The 22,339-nt window shown below is 36.2% G+C and overlaps 1 protein-coding gene across 1 annotated transcript in view; it reads right to left on the reverse strand.

The window, feature by feature from the left end:
• Positions 1-438: 438 nt before the first annotated feature.
• Positions 439-22,339, reverse strand: part of LOC150101159 (ubiquitin carboxyl-terminal hydrolase 8-like) — a 338,380-nt gene continuing 316,479 nt past the window's right edge. The window contains exon 22 of the mRNA XM_090401220.1: positions 439-3,487. Within this exon, the coding sequence (XP_090257346.1) occupies positions 3,431-3,487 (57 nt within the window). The 3' untranslated portion in view covers positions 439-3,430. The remainder of the gene's footprint in view (positions 3,488-22,339) is intronic.

Consider the following 22,339-nt stretch of genomic DNA (forward strand, 5'->3'; position numbering starts at 1 on the left):
ACCATCATTTGCATTTGCAGTTTAAGCCAATAGAGAGTACAATTTGGTCAGCTAAGTCCCAGATTGCTAGTCCATCCTCATTCATTTGGTACCTAGTAGACACATACTAATGTGGTGCACCATGTGAAGGTGAGGATTAGACATTAGGTCAGAAGCCCTCAGTCAGTTCTCCACATACCTGAAAGGGGATGTGGAGGTCTCCTCCCAGTTATTTGTATTTGACCCTTAAGTGACCCAGCTGATCACTACTTATTTTAGATATAAGGATAATCAATTCCTTACAACATTATAACTTTATCAAAATAATGATGATATTTGAACTATTTAGAAATGCTAGTTAATGACATTTTAAAAATAAAATATGAATACACTAACTGACTTTTGCGAGGGGTTTTTTTTGGGGGGGGGGAGAATAAGAGACAAACTGAGAAATGCAAACAATATTTCAATTTTATTATTCAACGGCTATATCTACAATGTACAATGTTGTTCCATATTAAGGAATTTCATTAATGTCATTAAATTAAATAAAGATCATGTAATATACAGAGAATATATATATATATATTATATATAAAAGATGACAATATTTTGATCAAGATTTAATTATTTAGATAATGAACCGGTATTACAAGATTATCATATTTAAGTTCATATATGCCCCTTTAAATGGTAGCTCCATTTCATGCTTATCATCTTCATATTTTATTTATTTCTATACAAGAACATTTTCTATTCACAGAGAAATGCACCATTATGATGACTATTATGAAAAGTAAAAATAACTTCTGAAATGATAGAAATTTAAAAAGAACACAGAATATTTTCTTTTCTTTTCTCTCTTCCCAAGTCCATAGTGGAGACAGTAATTTTCAAATTATACAATAAATCTAATATATTAATTCCATCACTGATATTGTAATTTTTATCCAAGTGGTAATTTGATTTTAATTTCAACTGATGTGGATCATCATATTATTATTAAAAACATGTTTTCTGTGGAAAACCATATCATGTATCATTTTTAAGTTTACACTGCACTCTTTAATTTGTTATTAATGTTAATTAGATCATAATCAAGGACAATAATTCTCAGTAATAAAAAAAAAATTCCAAAACAAATTTCAGGAGAGGTTATTTATGCCTAGACTACTGGACATAATGTTTTTTGCAAAATCAGTCATACTTTATGGAAGACAAGTGCGAATTTATTTTGCAACTGGTAACAGGGTGATTAAAAAAAAAAAGTGCAATCGCATCTTATAAAGTTAACCATGTGATCTTCAAGGTTTAATTTATACAACAGCTAGAATAATTACATACAAATAAAATGATCTGGAAATATTAATTTTGATAACTGTCTCCAAATGTGATTAAAATTATTTATTTTTTTATCATATATACTTTGCTCACTCTGAAACATTAAATGTATGAATGGTACTCAGATTATTCAAGAACAAACTATTATTCATGAACTATTTAAGGCATAATTTCATAGTTAATAAATTAATTGCAAAGGCACTAAAGAGACTAGATACATTTCACCATGTGCAGTATGAAGCTTTACCTTTCTAATAGCTATATAGCAATCTTGCATTGGATATTTTAATATCACTATGTTAATGTTATATGCTTATTAAAATATCTTTATCATCCATTACAATAAAAATTTGATACTGTTTGCTCAAAAGATTTTTCTGTTTCTTATTCCAATAAACTTTTAATGTTGCACATTCAAAAGATTTATCTAATGAATATACAAATCTAAATCCGATTTTATACAATATCCTTAACTATGAAGATGGCTGCAATCCACACTATAAGTCAAACAGATGCTATTAGTCATGCACACATCTGCACTCATTTCTTCCACTTGCCACAATTTGCATTTCCTAAACTTTTTAAGACAATTTAATCCAGCCATGAAAACAGATTTTATATAAAATAATTTCTTTTTTGTGTGTTTATACTGCTCAATTATTTTTATGTAAAGAATAAATTTTCGTCTAAATCTATTTAATGTATGGTAATAACAACTATATATACAATATAATAAAGAAAACTTGATAATAGCTATAATTAGCATACCTTATATTAAAAATACCTTATACAAGGTATATTAGGCAGGCAGAGAGAGAGACATCACTCAAAATATTTATTATGAGCAATGCTTTCAAATTTCACAATTTTTTTTGATAGTTTGTTTCAGCATATCCTTGATTGTCAACACTTATTATATTTCTTAATATTAATGATTTTGAAAGAAAAAGAAGAAGAAAAAAAAAAATATATATACACACACACAGCTTTGTGAAAAGTAAACATATATGCAGATAACCAAAAACAATGATATATTCAAATTATAAAAATTATATATATTGACCAATCAAGGCTAGCCCTGGACCTTTTAAAGATATATTAATACAACATAGTCCAAGTCTAGGAAAAATAATTGGCTTGGAAACATATTTATAGTGCTACATATCTAGCAAATAACAGGGAGATAATTTACAGAAATCTTTCCTATGAGAAACTAATTTGCAGCTTTTAATTTTAACGTTTCAGTACACATATATTATCAAGTCAATATCTTCATTTTACTATCAGATATATATATATTTAAAATACCCTGCAAGGTATTAATGCTGAAAGATAAATCCATGTACTAATGCCAAAATGATGAGCAGATGTTGGGGTAAATCTCTGACTTTCTGTAAGTATATAACTTTAATTATAGGCCAATTAATATAAACATATCTGAATTGGTGCATAAATATACATTTCAACCAATTTACACCTGAATGTTAAGTACACTGCATTTTTAGGTTAAAAAAAAGGACAGACATTTTCATCTTCTGAATTCATTTCCCTGAGTTTCTTTCAAGCCATATAAAAGTTGAAAAATATGGGGATGATCCTTTAACTGAAGGCAGCTAAAGCTAAGTTTACAGAGTGAAGTCAATGATGAGCAAGTTCTAAACTATTCAATTTTAAACTAAGTTTGGGAGGGAGGTTGAAGCTTGAAGAGTCACAAAATTTATTCTGCCATTTCTTTATTCCTCCCTACATTCCCATGTCAGAGATGGTTATTTTTTATGTGCAAGGCTGCCATATAGCATATCTTCGAATGTTACTTGTATTTCATCTTAATTATATGTCCATCAGAAAAAGAGCAAATATCTTCATCTTATATACAGGCAGTTTTCATTATATAAAGAAATATAAAATCTGAATATAATCAACAATAATAGTATCAAGATCTGAAATTCTTTCTCTCCATTTCTCTCTCATATCTTTGTTCTTGATGCACAGAGAATGTTTTTACAAATTTAGTCTCTTGTATAATTGAGATTACCTATAAATTCTGTTGCCAAACTTTGTATTTCAGTTGGTCCCTTCAAATTTTACATAAACATATACATATTTATATTCAGAGAGATGCATGTAAATCCACAGAAGAATAGAAAAGAAGATAAGCTGCTGAAGTCTGTAAAAAAAAAAAAAAAAAATATTTACTCATATAATGGAAAGCATATTCTTCATAACCCATAATATTTACTTAATTATAACAATTATTACAATCAAGTATGTCAACAAACTGGATAAATGAAAGAATTTAATTATAAACAATACTAGTTAGTTGAATATATTTCAAATGCTCAGTTTATGTTTGAAATAGTAAATTAGTACTTTGGCAGGAAATAAAACAACTTTAGCAAATAATGATGCTTTCTAGTTGGGAAAACTCTGGGTTTCAACCTTGTCTAGGATGTGAATAATCTTTATAAGGACTTTGCGAATCAAATTGAGGCTGGTGCTGTGCAGAAGCATCATGGCATCTCCTCCTGAAACTTGGATTTTTTTTATCTCACAGGACAAAGAAACTGGTCAGACACACACACACATACTGATCCCATACACAAGAGGTAGAAGAATATACAAGCACATCAGTGCTATGTATGGGATGCAGGTGAGGAATGGGAAAGAAGTTTATTGAGATTTTTCTTGAGGAGCTGTAGACTGTAGTCTGAGAATACTTCACAAAGAAGGCTGTTCCAGAGGACAGAGGTACACGGAATAAAAGATGAAGGGGAGAGGCAGGTTTAACGTGTGTTTGCAGTTATAATGAAAAAGGATAATGGACAGCTGCTGCTTGTTTTAAGAGGCCCAACAGAAAGTGGATCAATGACCATGGAAGTAAGTGTGGAACAGACATAGAACAGAAATGGTGCATCTGTGAGATGGAGGGGTGAAATTAATCTATAAGGGACAGATCATCTATTAGTCAAGTTGCTCTCCTCTAGACAGCATTGAGGGAAAAGAATGCCTAGTTTTTTCAGATGTTGAGGAAGATCATGAAACTGTGTTTATGCCAGAAGAGGATGGAGGTAAATGTGAGTCCAAACAGAGAGATTTGATCCTGTTTAGTGATTTGTATATTAATGAGGGTAAGGGTACATGAGTTAGGTTCTTCTTTGCAAAAGAAAAGGCAAAACTGTTTTGCTGGTATTGAAAAATGACATGTGAATGAGAGATGTAACACCTCACAGAGGATTAATCAAACAGCATTAATTAGGTTTCAGTAAGCCAAGTTGGCAATGACAGGCTATTGAGTCAATCATACTAGTGAAAGATGAGAAAAAACATTTAGAATCTTTTTATACTTTTTAATGTATTTACTGTTAAATGTTCATTCTGTAATAATTTTGTAAACATCACTACATATCAATCTTTTAAGGTCAATATTTTGGTTTAGAGCTACAGTCTTCTACACTACTACAAATCAAAATATCCTTAAATCCTGGTGTTCCATATAGTGGAACTGTTGGTCAATGTAAGAACTGAGACTCAATTCTTTAACTGAGAAGCAACATAATACAGCAGTTTACATAATTGGCAGTCATCTTTGACTGCCAATTATGTAAATCAATTAGTTAGTTAAACATTTCTTATATAAAAGATAATTCTCAAAGTGGCAGCTGATGGGTATATAAAAACAGAAAATCCTGTATTTAGGAAGTTTCTCATTTTATAAATTTATATGCAGTTATTTATTCATAAACCCTCAAAATCATTTAGCTATATGTGTGTTTTGATATGTAATCTGTATTTACAGCTTTACCTATAATCTATAACAAACATAATAAATAAATTCACTAATGCCTTTTATTCTCCAAAGTGAGTGGGGCCATCTTAGCCCTATGTACCTTCTGGAAAAGCCTTTCACTCAATAAACTATGTAAAATGCTTGAAGCTTTAGAACATATAGGAATAGATATTTATATTAACACATAAACTCAGATATATTTGAGATATTCAGCAGTAATAAATTTAAATGGAAAAGAAAGAGAAATAGAAATAACTCCCACTAAAATTATTTGCTACAGCCTTACACATGCTATGAGAAAACGAACTACGAGAAAAGAGGACTGAATATTGATAGCGAATCTACAATTCGCTGATGGTATCATACTAACAGCAACATATCCAAAAGAACTAGAGTAAATGATTATTAAATTAAATAAAGTCTGGAGATTGATCTACAATAAACATGAATAAATTAAAAATAATGTACAGTAAAAACAGTTTTTATGTCAGTTTGTTTTCATTCACTCCAGAATGAAAACAAACTGACATAAATCAAACACAGATTGAAATAGTGAGTTCCTACAAATATCTAGGCAAATCATTCCAAACAACTGTAAAAATGATAATGAAATTTCAGCTAGAATAGCACCAGCAGGATGGAAAGTTTTTAACCATCAGAGAGAGAAAAAAAAAAAAAAATCAGCTAACGCCTTTTTATTCCCGTATATGGGAGTAGGCGAGGCCATTTAGCCCTATCTAACTTTTGGAGACTGAGTGGGCAGTTTAATCTCCACTGGTACCCAATCAGAGACAGATGGCCCAAAGCTATCACTAATTAAGCAGTACGCAGTGAAGAGAGACGGCTCAAATGTGCCGCCATCTCGTGGTCCCTAACCCTAACACAATATATTTAATGTCTGAAATAATGTGGGTTCTACGGTCGATTTTCTTGAGTTTACAGGACGAAAAACCCGAGTTTCCGGGAGGAAAAACCTGCTTGCTCGTGCCAGAGATCGACTAACTCGGGAACCGATCGAAAAAAGGCTTAGAAAAAATTTCCTCTAGTCGCCGACTATACTTGAAATGAAGTCTTCCTTCGTGCGGCCAAGTGCGGTGGTGTGCAAACGCCACATCCACTGAGCTACACAGGCTCCTCCATCAGAGAGAGAGAGAACCATTTTGAGAATAACCTAATTAGATAATAATAATTATTATTATTAGTAGTAGTAGCAGTACAGGCAACTCCAAGGAGTCCTTAGACTCATTGAGGGAGGCCCTAACATCATGTCAAGAACAACTATTCAACATTCATACAGTATCTATCATACTTCGCCTTGAACTCATTTACAGTCATGGCACCCACAACAGACTCTGGAAGCTTATTCCACTCATTCACTACTCACCAAGTTAAAAAAAACCTAGCTCTAACACCCTTGCTAACCACACTCTTTCCCAGCTTCCATGGATGGCCCCTAGTCCTCCCACCACCACCAGTGCTATTCTCAAAAATATCATCATAATCATCATCAAATTCCTGCCATGTACCCTCAAGGGGTGTACAGGATATGACAGTACTACAGGAAAAATTTACATCATTACTAACTTCCTATCTACAATTTTCCTCCAAATCAGTCTGTTACTTGTCAAGTCTCCAACATTATCAGATCTTATATTTCTATCGTCTAAGGCACTTTGTACCGTATCAATCCACCTATATCTTGGTCTTCCTCTGGGTCATTTTCCTGCCAACCTGGCAGAGGACACTTGTTTTGCTAATCTTTCCTCTCCCATTCTATTTAAGTGACCATACCACCTGAGATTAGCTCTGCTAACGCATTCCTGGATGCTGACAATGTCAAGTTCTTTCCTAATATCCTTGTTTTTAATATGATATTGCCATTGATGCCATCTGTTCATGCCTCTAATCTTTCTCGGGATTCTCATATCTGCGGACTCTAGTCTTTGGTCAAGTGTTTTACTTCTGACCCAGCTCTCAGATCCATAAGTTAAAACTGGCTTGAACACTGTGTTGTATACAGCTAATTTAGTGTTCCGACTAATTTCTCTCTTATTCCATATGAATTTATTCAATTGACTTCCCACCATACCAGCTTTGCTGATTCTGTTGTCTATTTCTATATTTAATTTACCATCTTCAGTGAAAATCGTGCCTAAGTAACTGAAATGTTTTACTTGTTCTACAGGTTCTCCATTCACAACACAGTTGACATTTTCAATGATTCTGCCTATTTTCGTTGCCTTTGTCTTTTTATTGCTGACCTTCATACCATATCTATTACAACAGCTATTCAATTTAGTCAGAGAATCTTGCAGACTTGTAGCGGATTTATTTAGAAATATAACATCATCCGCATAAAGCAAAGAGCTGACATTAACATCTCCAATTTTGATATCAGGTTTAATACCACTTTCCTTCATAATGTGATCCATATAGATAATGAATAACAGAGGGGATAATGTACATCCTTGTCTCACACCAGATTTAACATTAAACCATCTTCCTGTACTTCCTTCAATTCTAACTGCTGACTTACAACTCAAATAAAGACTAAGTATTGCTTGATATAATGCCCCACTGACACCATATAACTGCAGCGTATTGAATAGCTTTTCTCTTGGCACCTTGTCATATGCCTTTTCCAAATTGACAAAACTTAAATACAGATCTTTGTTATATTCCCATGCTTTCTCGACTATTTGTCGTAAAGTGAAGGTCTCATCCTGACAGCCTCTATTTGGCCTGAATCCAGCTTGTTCTTCACCAAGCTTTTCTTCCACAATTCTTCTCAACCGTTTCTCAAGCATACTTGCATAGATCTTGCCAGGAACACTCAGTAGGGAAATACCTCTGTAATTCACACATTCAGTTTTATTTCACTTTTTATATATGGGTACTATGAGAGCTCTACTCCAATCATCGGGAATTCGTCCCTCTGTCCAGGCTTTCTGAACTATGCAGTGCAGCCACTGTAAGACTTTTATACCACCATACTTCAGCATTTCTGGTCGAATATCATCTACTCCTGCTGCCTTTCCACATTTCAAGCCTTTGATGGTTTTTTCTACTTCAAGTATGGATATGTATTCCTGACAGCATGCCTGGTCAGTGTTTTTTATCACTGTGCTGTCATAACTGCTTGTTTCATTTAGCAGTTTTTCAAAGTAATTACTCCATACTTAAAGGATATCTTTTTCTCCTGTTTTCATGTCGCCTTTATCATCTGTAACTCCTTTTACAGCACTCTTTCCTCCATTCCTAAGCTTCTTCAACAACCTCCAGAATATTTTGCCGCCTTCTTGATATTTATTTTCTATATTCTTGCCAAAGTCCTCCCATGACTTTTGTTTAGCTAGTTTTACACACTGTTTAGCTTTCTTACATTTGTCTCTGTATTCTGTAAGAGTAAAAGCTGACTTATTTGCCAGGAACTTTTGATATGCTTTCTTCTTTTCCTTCACTGCCTCTTTAACTTTCTGTGTCCACCAGGGAGTTCTGATTTTTTTATCCTTGCACACAACCTCACCACATGGCTCTCTGGCAGAATCAATCAATGTTTTCTTCAGAGTTTGCCACTGAATCTCCAAGGTTTGATTACTGTTCTCAAACTCTTTCATTTTCTTTTCAATAATCTTTCTGTATTTTAGTCTACAGTTCACATCTGAGAGCTGCTCAACTTTTATTCGCTTTAAAACTTTCTTACATGTTATTCTTTTCAATATGAAATTCAATTTTATCCTGCTCAAGACTAAATAGTGATCACTTCCGATTTGAAATCCTTTGTACACTCTGGTGTTCTGCACCAGGGAGAAAACATCACTATCAACAATAACATAGTCAATGAGACTTTTCTTAATCCTAGCCTCTTCTCTCCATGTGAATTTGTGCACATTTTTATGTTGGAATATGGTGTTAGTAATAACCAGTCCATGTCCTGAGCAGAAATCCAACAGATATTTGCCATTATTATTAGCTTTGCTCTTTTCTCCAAATTTTCCCAAAATATTTTTATATGTCTCACAATCATTTCCTACTCTGCTATTTAGATCCCCAACAAGGACCAACTTTTCCTTTTTCATTGTGTCAGTTGCTTTTTCTAAAGCGTCAAAAAATTCCTCCAATTCTACCTTAGTAGAACCTTCTGTGGGACCATAGGCACAAATAAGTCTCATTGTCCAGTTCCCCATTCTCATATTTGCCCACATTACTCTACTTGAGACTGACTGCCATTCAAGAAGATTAGCCTCATATTTTGTGTTGAATACTATGGCCACTCCTTCTTTTCCTTGATTGTCATTGCCTGAATATAACATTTTGTATTTATTGCTCAGAAAGATCTCACCAGTTTTGGTCTTTTTTTGTTTCAGTCACCCATATTATGTCGATCTGGTACTTATCTAATTCCTCAGCTAGCTCCATTTCTTTGCCATTCAGGCTTCTTACGTTGATAGTACCGATCTTAAACTCTGGTGATGTTGAGTTGGGGTTTGTTTTCAGATTTGTTCCAGTAGCTGACTTTTCGCTGTTCGCCCTGGTTCCCTGGCGAAAACAACGGGGGGGGGGGGCTTGTTTAACCAGGCGGCGCCCCAGCCGGCATGAAATTTTGTCATGTTGTACCACCATTTTGTATTTTGGTTTAACCAATAAGAATACAATTTGGTCGGCTAAATCCCGAATTGCCAGCCTATCCTCGTTCGTTCAGTATCAAAGTAGATACCCAACAGGGTGCACAATGAGAAGGTGAGGATTGGACATTAGGTCAGAAGCCCTGGTCGGTTCTCCGCATTCCTTAAAAGGCTATGTGGAGGTCTCCTCTCAGTTATACAGCTTTGACCCTTAAGCACCCCCTTCAAAAATATCTTCTGAATTAATCTTATAGAAACCCTTCAGTAATTTGAATGTCTCAATCGTATCACCCCTTTTCCGCCTATCAACCAATTTCTGCAACCCACAAATCTTCAACATGTTCTCGTAGGGTTCATTCCATAGACCAGCTATCATCTTGGTCACCCGCCTCTGGATCCTCTCCACCTCCTCCCCATCAAGAAAAAACCCTGGCACCCTAATCTGGGCACAGTAGTCTAGATGGGGTCTTATCAACGCTCGATACAGAAGAACAATAACTTGCTTATCTCTGCTTGTCAAAGTATTCTTCAGTAACCAAGTGATTTGATGAGCTGATTTAGCCACTTCTGCGATGTGCCCCCTAAACTTCAACTCCCTATCCACCAACACTCCCAAATCCCTGGCCTCGTCAATCTCCTGGAGTACAGTTCCACTAATGTGGTATACTGCTGATAATCTTTTCACCCCAAAATGCATAACCTTACATTTTGCCACATTAAATTGACATCCATTCTCCTTAGCCCAGCCCTCTAAACTATCCAAATCATCCTGCAAAATTTTGACACCATGTGCATTCACTATTGCTCTACCCAACTTTGCATCATCAGCAAACAAATGAACAGTTCTTCTCAGATCCTTTCCTATATCATTAATGAACAAATTAAATAGTAGTGGTCCAAGAACAGAACTCTGTGGCACACCACTAGTCACAGGCCGTCTTTTGGATTCTACTCCTGAATAAACCACTCTCTGATATCTCTCCGTCAACCATCCACCTATCCATCTCACCAACCCTATATCCATCCCCATATGCTGCAGTTTACTGATTAGAATTCCACGTGGTATCCTGTCAAAGGCCTTAGCAAGGTCTAGTAGGATCACTGTGTTATAAAATGTGAGCAAGTTACTGAGGCATGATCTACCCTTCAAAAAGCTATGCTGTCCCCTATACAGTAGCTCATTTTCATCTATTCATTCCTGTATTCTCCTCTTGACTATTTTCTTCAAGACCTTGACAACAATTCCTGATATGCTGATCAGTCAGTAATTTACAACAGCAGTCCTGGAACCTCCTTTATGCAGTGGAACTATTTTCACCTCTTTTTACCCCTCGGGACTAACCCAGACCTGAGACACAAATTAAACAAAATGGTCAAGGGCACTGTCAATTCTTTAGCCGCTTCACGTATGGCACGAGCTGGTATACCATCCAATCCCACAGATGTATTGACATTGAGGTTTTGTAATAGACTATTCACCTCCACTTCATTCACCACCATTCCCGTATAAGCTGTTGGTTCCTTCATTCCTGCAATGTCACCACCTGGATGATATACTCCTGCAAAGTGCTCGCTCAGTAATTCCACTATATCAACTGATTCAGTTACCTCCCTACCATCGGCATTCTTTAAAATCATTCTGCCGTATACATTTTTTCTTTTACTTACAACGTATTGAAAACATTGTTTGGGATTTTCTTTAGCCTGCATGGCTAATTTTCTTTCATAATCCGCTTTTGCTTTTCTTACCACACTCATTACCCTTCTGGCCTGCACTTTATACCATTCATGTGCCTGCAGGTCACCTTTCTCCTTAAATTCCCTCCACAGTTGTTTCTTTTTTTTTTTTTTTTGCAGCTCAAGCTTAATGGTGTTATTCATCCATTTAACCCCTACTTGATTTACTATTCGGATTTTAGGTATATAGTCAGCCATTGCCTCCTGCAAACACTCCTTAACCACCTCCCATGCACTATCAACATCCAGCCCTTGTAGTTTTACATGCTATGGCACTGAACCAAGCAAACTCCTAAGCTTACTTACTTACTTACCAGCCCGGTAATTCCACATATACCCTGTCTTAATTGAAAATTCCATGCATTTAGCCAGGACCCTATGATCACTCTCACTAATTGGTGACAACATGGTCATATTCGGTAAGCCAAATTCTCAGATGCAATTACTAGGTCAAGCACTCTCTGACCCCTAGTATTTTCCATTACATCAGTCGCAGATAGTTATCCCTTAATAACTGCATAAAATCCAATTCCTTCCCATGTGTCCTCTCCTCCTTCCAATCAATGTAACCAAAGTTGAAATCACCCATAATAATTACCCTCCTTCTACTCGTTGCTTCTATTTGTTCATGCATACTATCTCCACCATCTATTCCATCACCTGGTCTATAGCAGAACCCAATTGTATATTTTGTTCTGCTAGCCTCAATCTTACACCAAATAGCCCCAAATGTGCTCTTTTCTCTATCCTGCAGTTCAACTTCTATTCTCCTTGGCTGCAGTTCATCAGCTATCATGAATAACACTCCTCCCCCCCATTTTATTCTCCCTGTCCCTCCTGAACACACCATACTCTAACATTCAATCCCACTAGCTATATCATTTTCTGTCAGCCATGTTTCACTAATGCCAATAACCTGTGGCCTGGAAGAGCCAACCAAGGCCCAAAATTCTTCCTTCTTGTTCCCAATACTCCTGGAATTAGTATACATGAAATGCAAAAGTCCATTTGTCCCATCCCTACTTTGATGCCTTATACTAACTATCCCATTCTGATTTGTTGTCCTTTGTACTTGCTTGGACATATTATACACATTCATACACTCAACTGCCTCCCTAAAGTCTGCCCCCCTTAATAACTCTAGTTTCCTTCTGCACTTCCACTTCATTCAACAACACTTTTTCAAGTCTCTGCACACTGAATCCATTCAAATGCAAACCATCCATCTTATATAAATTCTTTCGCCCATCAAACTCACTCCACACCACTCCTCCTGCATAACCTGCAAATAGATTCATTTGCAATTATGGCCCTCCTTCTCATCTCTTCTTTGTCATACCGTGGTAACAGACTCACTATCCTAACTCTCTCACTCTTTTCTTTTGCTACCTCTAGTAATTCCTTCAAGTCCTCTCTCATAGCCATTTTATCTCCATTTAATTCATTCGTTCCCGCCACTACTATCATTTCTTTCACCCTCTGCTTTTGCGCTCTGATAGACTCACTTACATCCTTAATTTTTGCACCTGGTGCCAAGTTGTCATTGTATACGAGAGGCATTATAAAAGTGAAGATGGAAAAGGTGCTAGTGATATGGATAGAAGATTGCTCTCAAAAAGGAATACCTTTTGACAGAAATGTCATGAAACACAGAAAACATTACAGTTGTACAAACAGATTCGGGAAAAGGAGAAGGAGCCAACAACATCAAACAACAATTGTGATTTTTCTGCAAGCACAAGTTGGCTTACAAAATTTCTCAAAAGATATGCACTTCATAATGTAAAAATAAAAGGAGAAGCTGCATCTGCAGATGAGCCAGCAGCTAGGGAATTTCTTTCAAAACTGTCCAAAATTATTGAAAATGGTGGCTACTCTCCTGATCTAGTTTGGAACACAGACGAAACTGGCCTTTTTTGGAAAATAATGCCAAGCAGAACTTATATAGCAAAATCACAAAAAAGTGTTGGTGACTTTAAAGCACTAAGGATCATGTGATTACTATTTTGCAGCAACGCTTCAGGAGATCATATATTAAAACCATTACTTATTAATAAATCCCTAAGACCATGGGCAATGAAAGGTGTGTAATTTAACATGTTACCAGTACACTGGAATGCAAACAAAAAAGGTTGGGTTACAAAAGAAATTTTTAATGAATGGTTCCATCAATGTTTTGTTCCAAAAGTTAAACGCTATTAGATGGAAAAAAAAATCTGGACTTTAAAGTTTTGATTATGGACAATGCGTCTGGCCATCCTGTTTTAGAATGCCCGAATGTGGAATTTTGTTTTCTGCTCCCTAATATAACATCCTTAATACAACCACTAGACCAGGGTGTGATCACTACCTTCAAAACTTACTACATAAGAAGAACATTCCAATACATTTTGGATAAACTAGATAAGGATAATTTACTGACAGTTATTGATGTGTAGAAGAAATTTTCTATTTTGGATTGCATCAAACTTGCTAAGTTGGCATTATCAGAACTGAAACCATCAACTTTAAATGATTGCTGGAAAGCTACTTGGCAAGAATGTGTGAAAAAGAAAAGCCCTATACCTTTACATACAACTGAATATCCCAACAACATCAGATTAGCACACATGCAGTTGGGGAGAAGGATTTGATAATTTTTCGTCTGCAGATATTGAAGAATTGATGGTTGACAAGGTTATTAGTGATGATGAAATGATAGAAGCTGTCCTTGCAAATCTTGATGAAAAAGAAAAAAAAGTGGTGATGATGATGACGACAATGCACCATTGGTAAAATAAGGTCAAGTGATTATCATGTGGAATTCAACAATGAGATATAGATTGGAAGGAAGAAAGATCACAAGGCAGGAAGGAAATGGAATTTATGTTAATTAAATACTTATGAGAATCTTATTACGAAGAATTGCATCTAAAGTGGAAGAATTTCTTGGAGAAGATCAGTTTGGTTTCAGGAAGAGCAGGAGGACAAGATATGCGATTAGACTGCTAAGAATATTAAGTGAAAGAAGTCTGGAAGTGAATAAAGAAGTTAACATCTGTTATCTATTAAGAGATAATTACTTGAGGCAGCATGTGATGGACAGGACTCAAGGTGCAAGAGTATTCGACCTGGTCACAGGATCAGAAGAGTTATCTGTAACTAAGGTGCCTCCAATTGGAGAAAGTGACCATGCAGTCTTACTTGGGAGAATTTAAAAAATGAGGAATATTCTGTCAAGAGGGGATATAAGTGAAACTACAATCCAGGTGATTATGGCAAATTATGAGGGTTGTTGGAAAAGTTTGGTAAATTTCCAATAAATGGTGACACAATTCATTCATTCATACCACTGTCAGCACATATCATCTTTTTCATGCCTCCTGGCAAAAGTTTAACCACATGCGATGTGTAGTTCTCGTTTGGCAAACATTTAAAATGACTGTGTTCACATTTTTCTTAAAAATGGAGAAAAATGAGTTTTGTGCAGATCAAAGATGAGTTAGATGCGGTTCATGGGGACTCTGCACCAGCAAAGACTATTTTATTTTTGGATAAATGAGTTTAAACGTGGTCATAAGTCCATCGAAGGTGAAGCGTGCTCCGGACGCCCAACTGAGGTCACTATGAAGGAAATGACTGACAAAATCCATGGTATCGTTATGGAAGACCACAGAGTGAAAGTGCATGAGATTGCTGAGATTGTATGCATCTCAACTGAATGGGTGTATAATATCCTGCACAAAAAATGACATAAAAAAAATGTGTGCACGATGGGTGCCACAATTGTTGACTGTTAATCAAAAATGCATGCGAAAAGACATTCACAACACAGTGTTTGGCGATGTTTAATCACAATTTGCAAGATTTTTTGCATCGATTCATGACTGTAGTTGAAACTTGGATCCACCACTACACACCTGAGTCCAAGCAGCAAAAGCTCTTTCATCAAGACAATGCACCGTCCCACACATCGGCTGTCGCAATGGCAACATTGCACAAATTGAGGTTCGAATTGGTTCAACGTCCACCGTATTCTCCAGACTTGGCCCTGTGTGACTACTTCTTGTTTCCAAACTTAAAAATTTGGGTCAGTGGGAAAAAATTTTCTTTGAACAAGGATGTCATCTAGGCTATTAATGACTATTTTGCACAATTTGACAAATCCTACTTTTTAGATGGGATGAAAAAATTGGAAACTTGCTGGACCAAATGTGTAGACCTCGATGGAGACTATGTTGAGAAATAAAGGTGATTTTTCCCAAAAAAATCTGTATAACTTATTTTTTTACCAAACTTTTCAAACAACCCTCATAGTAGAAAGTTTGAAGCTGCCACATCATAAAACCCTGTAAGGGAAGGATGTTAGTATTCCATAGGAAATAGTTAAGGGACATCTAGAGGAAGCTATATTTAAGGTAAGGCGGGTTAATAAGGTAGAAGAGATGGATGAGTAATATCATCAGGAATGAGCTTCAGAAATAGACCATCAAACTCATGAACAGTACAAAGGTCAGGCAAGAAAGGTGCCTAGTATGGTAAGGAAGGTGAAATCAGATTATGAGAAGAAACTGGCTGAGAAGGCCAAAGGAAATACCAAAGAGTACTTTCGCTATGTGTCAAGTAAAAGGAAGAATGACTATTGAAGAATAACCTTAATGAGTGTTGATGGCCATGAAGTGACAGAAGCAGATAAAATAGTTGAGTTACTGAGTGATCACTTTGTAAGAATACATCATACAAGTGAGGTTCATGCTGTGACATACATAACAGAGACTTATGTAGGAACAGAGGTGGATTAACTGGAAGTTCTTAGGATATTGCAGGATCTCAATGTAAATACAGGTATGGGTAGATGGCATATCAGCTTGCTTTTTGATGGAATGTGCAAGGGAACTGGCAATGCCTCTGACTTTGCACTTTAATTTAAGTCTCAGCTCTGGTAGAGTTACAAGTTAATGGAAAGAGGGCAAAATAATTCCCTTGCATAAGGGACGTTCAAAGACTGCAGTAACTATTTACTGACTAATCAATATCTCAGGAGTGGTGGTAAAACTACTGAAAAATTGGTCAAAAAAGAGAATTCAAGAATGAGTGGAAAATCATATATTCTGAGGGACAACATGGCTTTGTGAAGGGGCAGTCATGCCCCTTCACAAATATTATAAAAAATTAGTAATTTACTAATTTTTTATAATAGAGTCACTGCTGAGTTAGATAAAGGAAATGGCTACACAATGATTCTGCTGGATTTTGCAAAGGCATTTGAATGAATACCACATGAAACTCTTTTATGAAAATTCAACAAATGGAAATAGATATGATACTCATTATGTGGATAAGAGGCTGCTGGACAGATATCAGAAAGTGGTATACAGAGGAGCAGAATCCAGGCAAAAAGATGTGACTAGTGGTGTATGTGCTGCAAGGTCATGCCAAGACAACTACTGTTTAATTTGCCTATAAATTATATAGGAAATAACCTGAAAGGAAATATTCACGTGTTTGTTGATGATGCAAAATTAGGTAGAACAATAGTGAATCAAGGCGATGTGGAGAGTTTGCAGGATGATTAAAGAGGCTGTCAGTATGGGAAAAAGACAATGAGTGTCAGTTTAATGTGGAGACATGTAAATTTATACATTTTTGGATAAACAGATTAAAAGCTGTATACAAGCATAGATGGAACTGTATTCCAGGAACTAGATGAAGCTAGGAATTTAGGGGTGGTGGTAGTAGACAGAGTTGAAGTTTAGATAATAATTATTGCACAGGCACCTCCATAGAGTCCTAAGATTCATCGTGGGAGATCCAAACTATCAACACAATATCTATCATATTGTGTTGATAGATATTGTGTGCACTAACAGACAAAGCACTAACAGACAAAGCACGCAGAACTAACTCAGGCAACCCATTCCATTCATTTACCATTCTCCAAGCAAAAAATCTAGTCCCCACGCCCTTGCTAGCCACACTCTTATCCAACTTCCAGGGATGACCTCTTGTTCTTCCCCTTCTAGCCAAGTGCTGAAACATTTTCCCTGCATCAATCATATAAAATCCTTTAAATAACTTAAATATTTCTATCATATCTCCCCATTTTCACCTATCAGCCTACTTTTGCAATCCATAATCTACCCTTCATACTGAGAATTCCAAAGACGACTCACCATTTTGGTTGCTTGCCTCTGGTTGCTGATCTCTGTCACTTCCTCATCCCCAAGAAACCCAGGTTACCAGATCTGAGCACAGTAACCCAGATGAGGTTGTATCAACTTTATAAAGAGGAATGATAACACTCTTGCAAAGGGTGGGGGGGGGAGGAGCTGGAAAGTTCTGATATGAGGATATAAGAACATAAGTTATCTTCATAACTGCTACTGGTATGTTCTTTCTTGTGGTTATATCAATCAATTGCTTTAACATCATTTTTGTTCTAGGTGTTTGGGAAAAAGTATGGGAAATATCAGTACCTTCCAGCCCCCCCTCCATATTTTCTTGTTAGCGTATTCTTCAATAACCAAGTAATCCTGTGAGCTACTCTGGCTACTTTAGTAATATGCCATATAAACTTCAACTTTCTATCTACTACTACTCCCACATTCATGGCTTCATCAATTTTCTGGAGTACAGTTCTCTCAATGTGGTACACAGCTTGTAATCTTTGTATCCAAAAATGCGTAACTTTATCTTTTCCACATTAAATTGATATTTTTTTGTTTTGCCCATACTGTCAGCCTATTTAAATCATTCTGCAAACTCTCTCCATCATCTTGATTAACTATTATCCTATCCAACTTTTCATAACCAGTAACTAACTGAATATCTACCTGCAAATTATTTTCCATATCATTTATGTACAAATTAAACAGCAGTGGTATAAGTACAGAATCCTGCAGCACCTGTCTACTAGTCACCTGTCTTCTCCTGAATTCTGCTCCTACATATACTACTTTTTGATATCTCCAGCAGCCATCCTTTCATCTACAGTGCCAGTTTCATATTCATCCCCATTTGTTGCAGTTTGTATAATAGAGTTCTAAGTTGTATTCTGCAAAAGAACTTTGCAAAATCCAGCAGTATCATCATGTAACCATTCCCTCTATTCAACTCAGCTGTCATTCTATTATAAAAAAGTTAGTAGATTACTAAGGCATGACCAACTCCACAAAAAAATGCTGCTCCTCACAGAGTATCATATTCTTATCCACCCATTTCTGAATTCTCTTTTGGACCAACTTTTCCAGTACTTTTACCACCTCTCCTGAGATACTGATTGGTCTATAATTTGCTATCGCAGACTTAGATCCTCCTTTATAAAAAGAAATTATTTTGCCCTCCTTTTACTCTATTGAGACTGCCAGAGTGAAGACTCAAATTAACCAATCTAGTCAAAGGCATCACCAGTTCCCCTGCACATTCTCCTAAAACAGGAGCCGATATCCCAACCCCTAAATATCCTAAGAATCCAACTGCTGCTCCTCCTCAGTGATACTTTGTGTCTGTGTGTATCTTAAACTTATTGATATAGCCGATGACTGCAGCAGTATTAATTATTATTTCTACTGCATGTTGATGCCTATATAGAGAAATGACAAAGACTTATTCGTAAGCCCTTTTCAGTGTTCTGACTTGTAAAGCATTTTGCATTTAAGAATTTAAAATATCTTTATAATTTCATGAATAGTAATAATCCAGGAAGAAAGAAATTTTATTTACATCAAAAAAAGTAAGTCATATCAATTTTTCTGGAAAGTGGAAATTAATTTAGTTTTGTTTCGGAAAAAATTGTTTTGATAAGAAAGGCTTTCAAGTGAAAACTGTTTCACCTGAGTGTTTTCAGGTAAACTCAGTATTTTCAGTGATATGTAGGATCATTCTCTGAAATAGACAAAGAATGAAGCTTTAATGTAAAAAAAGTGTGTGTGTGTATACATTTGAATTTGGCTTGTGAATAATGATAGCATCCTGGACTGTAATTATATCTTGTCACATTACTCGTATAAATGTGTCTGATTATTCTCAAAAAATTTTCCCAGAAAAGAATTTGAATTCTAATTCTAATTACTATTATTAGTAGTAGTAGTAATAGTAGTAGTATTGCTATTATTATTTTATTATTTAATTTTTTTTTGGAAATTTCAGACTTCATTCATTTCAGAATTAACAGGATATTTTTAGTGAGTCTTTAGTGATAGTAAAGTGAAACTGACATCTATTTATTTTTCTGTGGCAGTATAAATAAGTACCTCCTTCTCAAATAGACATGGATTAAATGTAGTGTAGATCAAATGCTGATAATTCTGCATCAAACACTGGGGAAAGAGTATTTTTAAAAAACTTATTCTTGATATGATCCTTCTGTCTGATCTACTGAGAAAGACAATTTGGAAATGAATTATTTAAAGCAAGAAGAATTATTATTTTTTATCTTGTTTCAAGACCATTTTAAGTATATACCACTAAAGATAAAAAAAAAAAAATGGAATAATGGCTCATGTTATAATACATGATGTTAAATGCAGGAAGAGAGCTTAATTCTGTATTCATTTCAAAGAAAATGATACTGAACTTATCACTATATATTAAATTGATCAGCACAGTCATGAGAGATATTAGGTTGGGTAACTTCCCAAAACCTGGAGAGTTTTAAGCAATAATTTCTGATTAGGTCTGGCTTCTTTGATGAATATGAGTTTTACAGCTTTTTTTTATATAATCTTTCTAATTAAAAATGACTTTGGTGCAACACTCTAATCTTCTTCCACTGAATCCTGTTTTTATATATATATATATATATATTTATGTTGGGCCCATATATGAGAGGTTGGCTGTTCAACCTATAGTACTTTAGTACCGTATATGGGTAGCAGGATGGGAGAGGAGAAACTTGTTAACATTCGATTTAAAAGCCTGTATATTGTATTCCTTGGGAAATACATCAGGGGGAAGATTGTTCCACAGTACAACAGTAGCAGGGATGAAGGAGGAGGAAAAGAAACTTGTTCTGTGGGTTTCGAGGTGTACTGTGAAGGGGTGTTGGGAGGTGGCTGTACGTGTTCCAATGGGTTAAGTAGAGAGTGGTGGAATTATTGATGTTGTTTCAGATGAGCATTTTCCATGAAAATATTTGTAGAATATACAAATTGCAGAGACTAAGCGTCTATGTGAGTGTGTGTGGGGGGGGAGTGAGTCCATAAGAGATGGATCATTTATCAGTCTAATTGCTCTCCTCTGTATTGAGTCGAGCATTTTGAGGGAGCTTTTAGGAGCCCCATTCCAAATGTGAGTACAGTATCCGATAGCTGGGTGGATTTGCGATTTGCATACGGTTAACAGTTGTTTTGAAGTGAAGTAGCGTCTTGAGCGAAATAGAAAGCCTAGTTTTTTCGAAGCTGAGGATGCAATGATTGTGATGTGTTTATGCTAGGAGAGGCCTGATGTCATGGTAATTCCAAGATAAGAGATTTCATCTTGTCTGGGAATTTGAATGTTATCGAAAATAATACTGGAGGGAAAAGGTTATTTTTTGTGTGAAATAAGACAGAACTGGGTTTTACTAGCATTGAAGTTGACGAGATTATCTGAGCCCCATCGGAGGATGTTTTGGAGGTCTGCGTTAAGGGAAGTTGTGGTTGATGTTCTGTGGGGTGAAGTGAGTTGTACAGGATGAGGTTTATCAAATGTAAGGGAGGAGTGCAATGTGCTGTCATCTGCAAAACTGTGTATTGGGTTGGAGGTCAACTGAAGTAGGTCATTGATGTATAGAAGGAAGAGGGTCGGTGAGAGAACCGAACCTTGTGGGACCCCGGCATTTGTTGGATAGTGGGAGGATAGGGAGCCATCTACCATCACACACAGTGTGCATCCAGACAGGAAGTTGGCAATCCATCTGCAGAAGTCCTGAGACAGTCCAAATGATGGGAGTTTGCTTAATAAGCCTTTGGGCCAGACTCGGTCAAAGGCTTTAGAGATATCAAGTGCGACTACTTGGGATTCGCCAAATTTTTCCATGGCATATGTCCAGAGATGGGTGATATATGAGAGCAGGTCACCTGTTGATCGGCATCGACAGAATCCATACTGGAGGTCGTTTAATAGCTGGGTGCTTTCAAGGTAGAGTAGGAATTGAGAATTAATGGTTTTCTCCATCACTTTAGATAGGAGTTGAGGTGAGTGAGATAGGGCAGTAGTTAATGGCAGTGATTTGTCACCCTTTTTGGGAATGGGTTGAATATAGGCCAATTTCCAGGCTTTGAGATATATACCGGTGGAGTAGGAGAGTGTGTATAGATGGCATAGGATAGGAGTCAGTTCTGCTGCACAGACTTTCAGGGCAATTGGAGGAATGCCATCAGGGACAGGGACTTTTTTTGTGTCTAATTTTGACAACAGGTTTATGATCTCTTTCTGGCAAAAGAATACAGGGGCACTGTGTGTTGGGCAGTTGGAATGACTGGGGGACATTTGCCATTGTCGGTTATGCGTGCATTGGAGGCAAAGTGTGAAGCCAGGAGATCAGCTTTTTCTGTGGGTGATGTTTTGCATCTGTTTCGGGCTTCAGTATAGGTACTGAAGGAGGTTGGTATTCTTAATTTGAGCCAGTTGTGGTATGCCTGATTTTTCATTTTCACAGCCTTGGCACATTTTTTGGAGAAAACCAGGATTTGGATAGGGGGACAGCAGTTCAGAGTGGTATGGGGAATGTATGCTATCATGCCAGTGAGGATTATTTTGGTGATGTGTTCATTGCATATGTTAGGATTGGAAGACTGCAAACAGTATTCCAACCATGGGAATGAAGCATAGTAGTCTCGGAGGCTGTCGCATTTAGCACTGTTGTAATGCCAGACTTTGGATATTTATTCATAAATTAAATGGATATTTA

The sequence above is a fragment of the Typopeltis vanoorti genome, chromosome 12 (assembly GCF_054136105.1).
Source record: "Typopeltis vanoorti isolate ZY-2024b chromosome 12, IOZ_Tvanoo_1.0, whole genome shotgun sequence".
Taxonomy (NCBI): domain Eukaryota; kingdom Metazoa; phylum Arthropoda; class Arachnida; order Uropygi; family Thelyphonidae; genus Typopeltis; species Typopeltis vanoorti.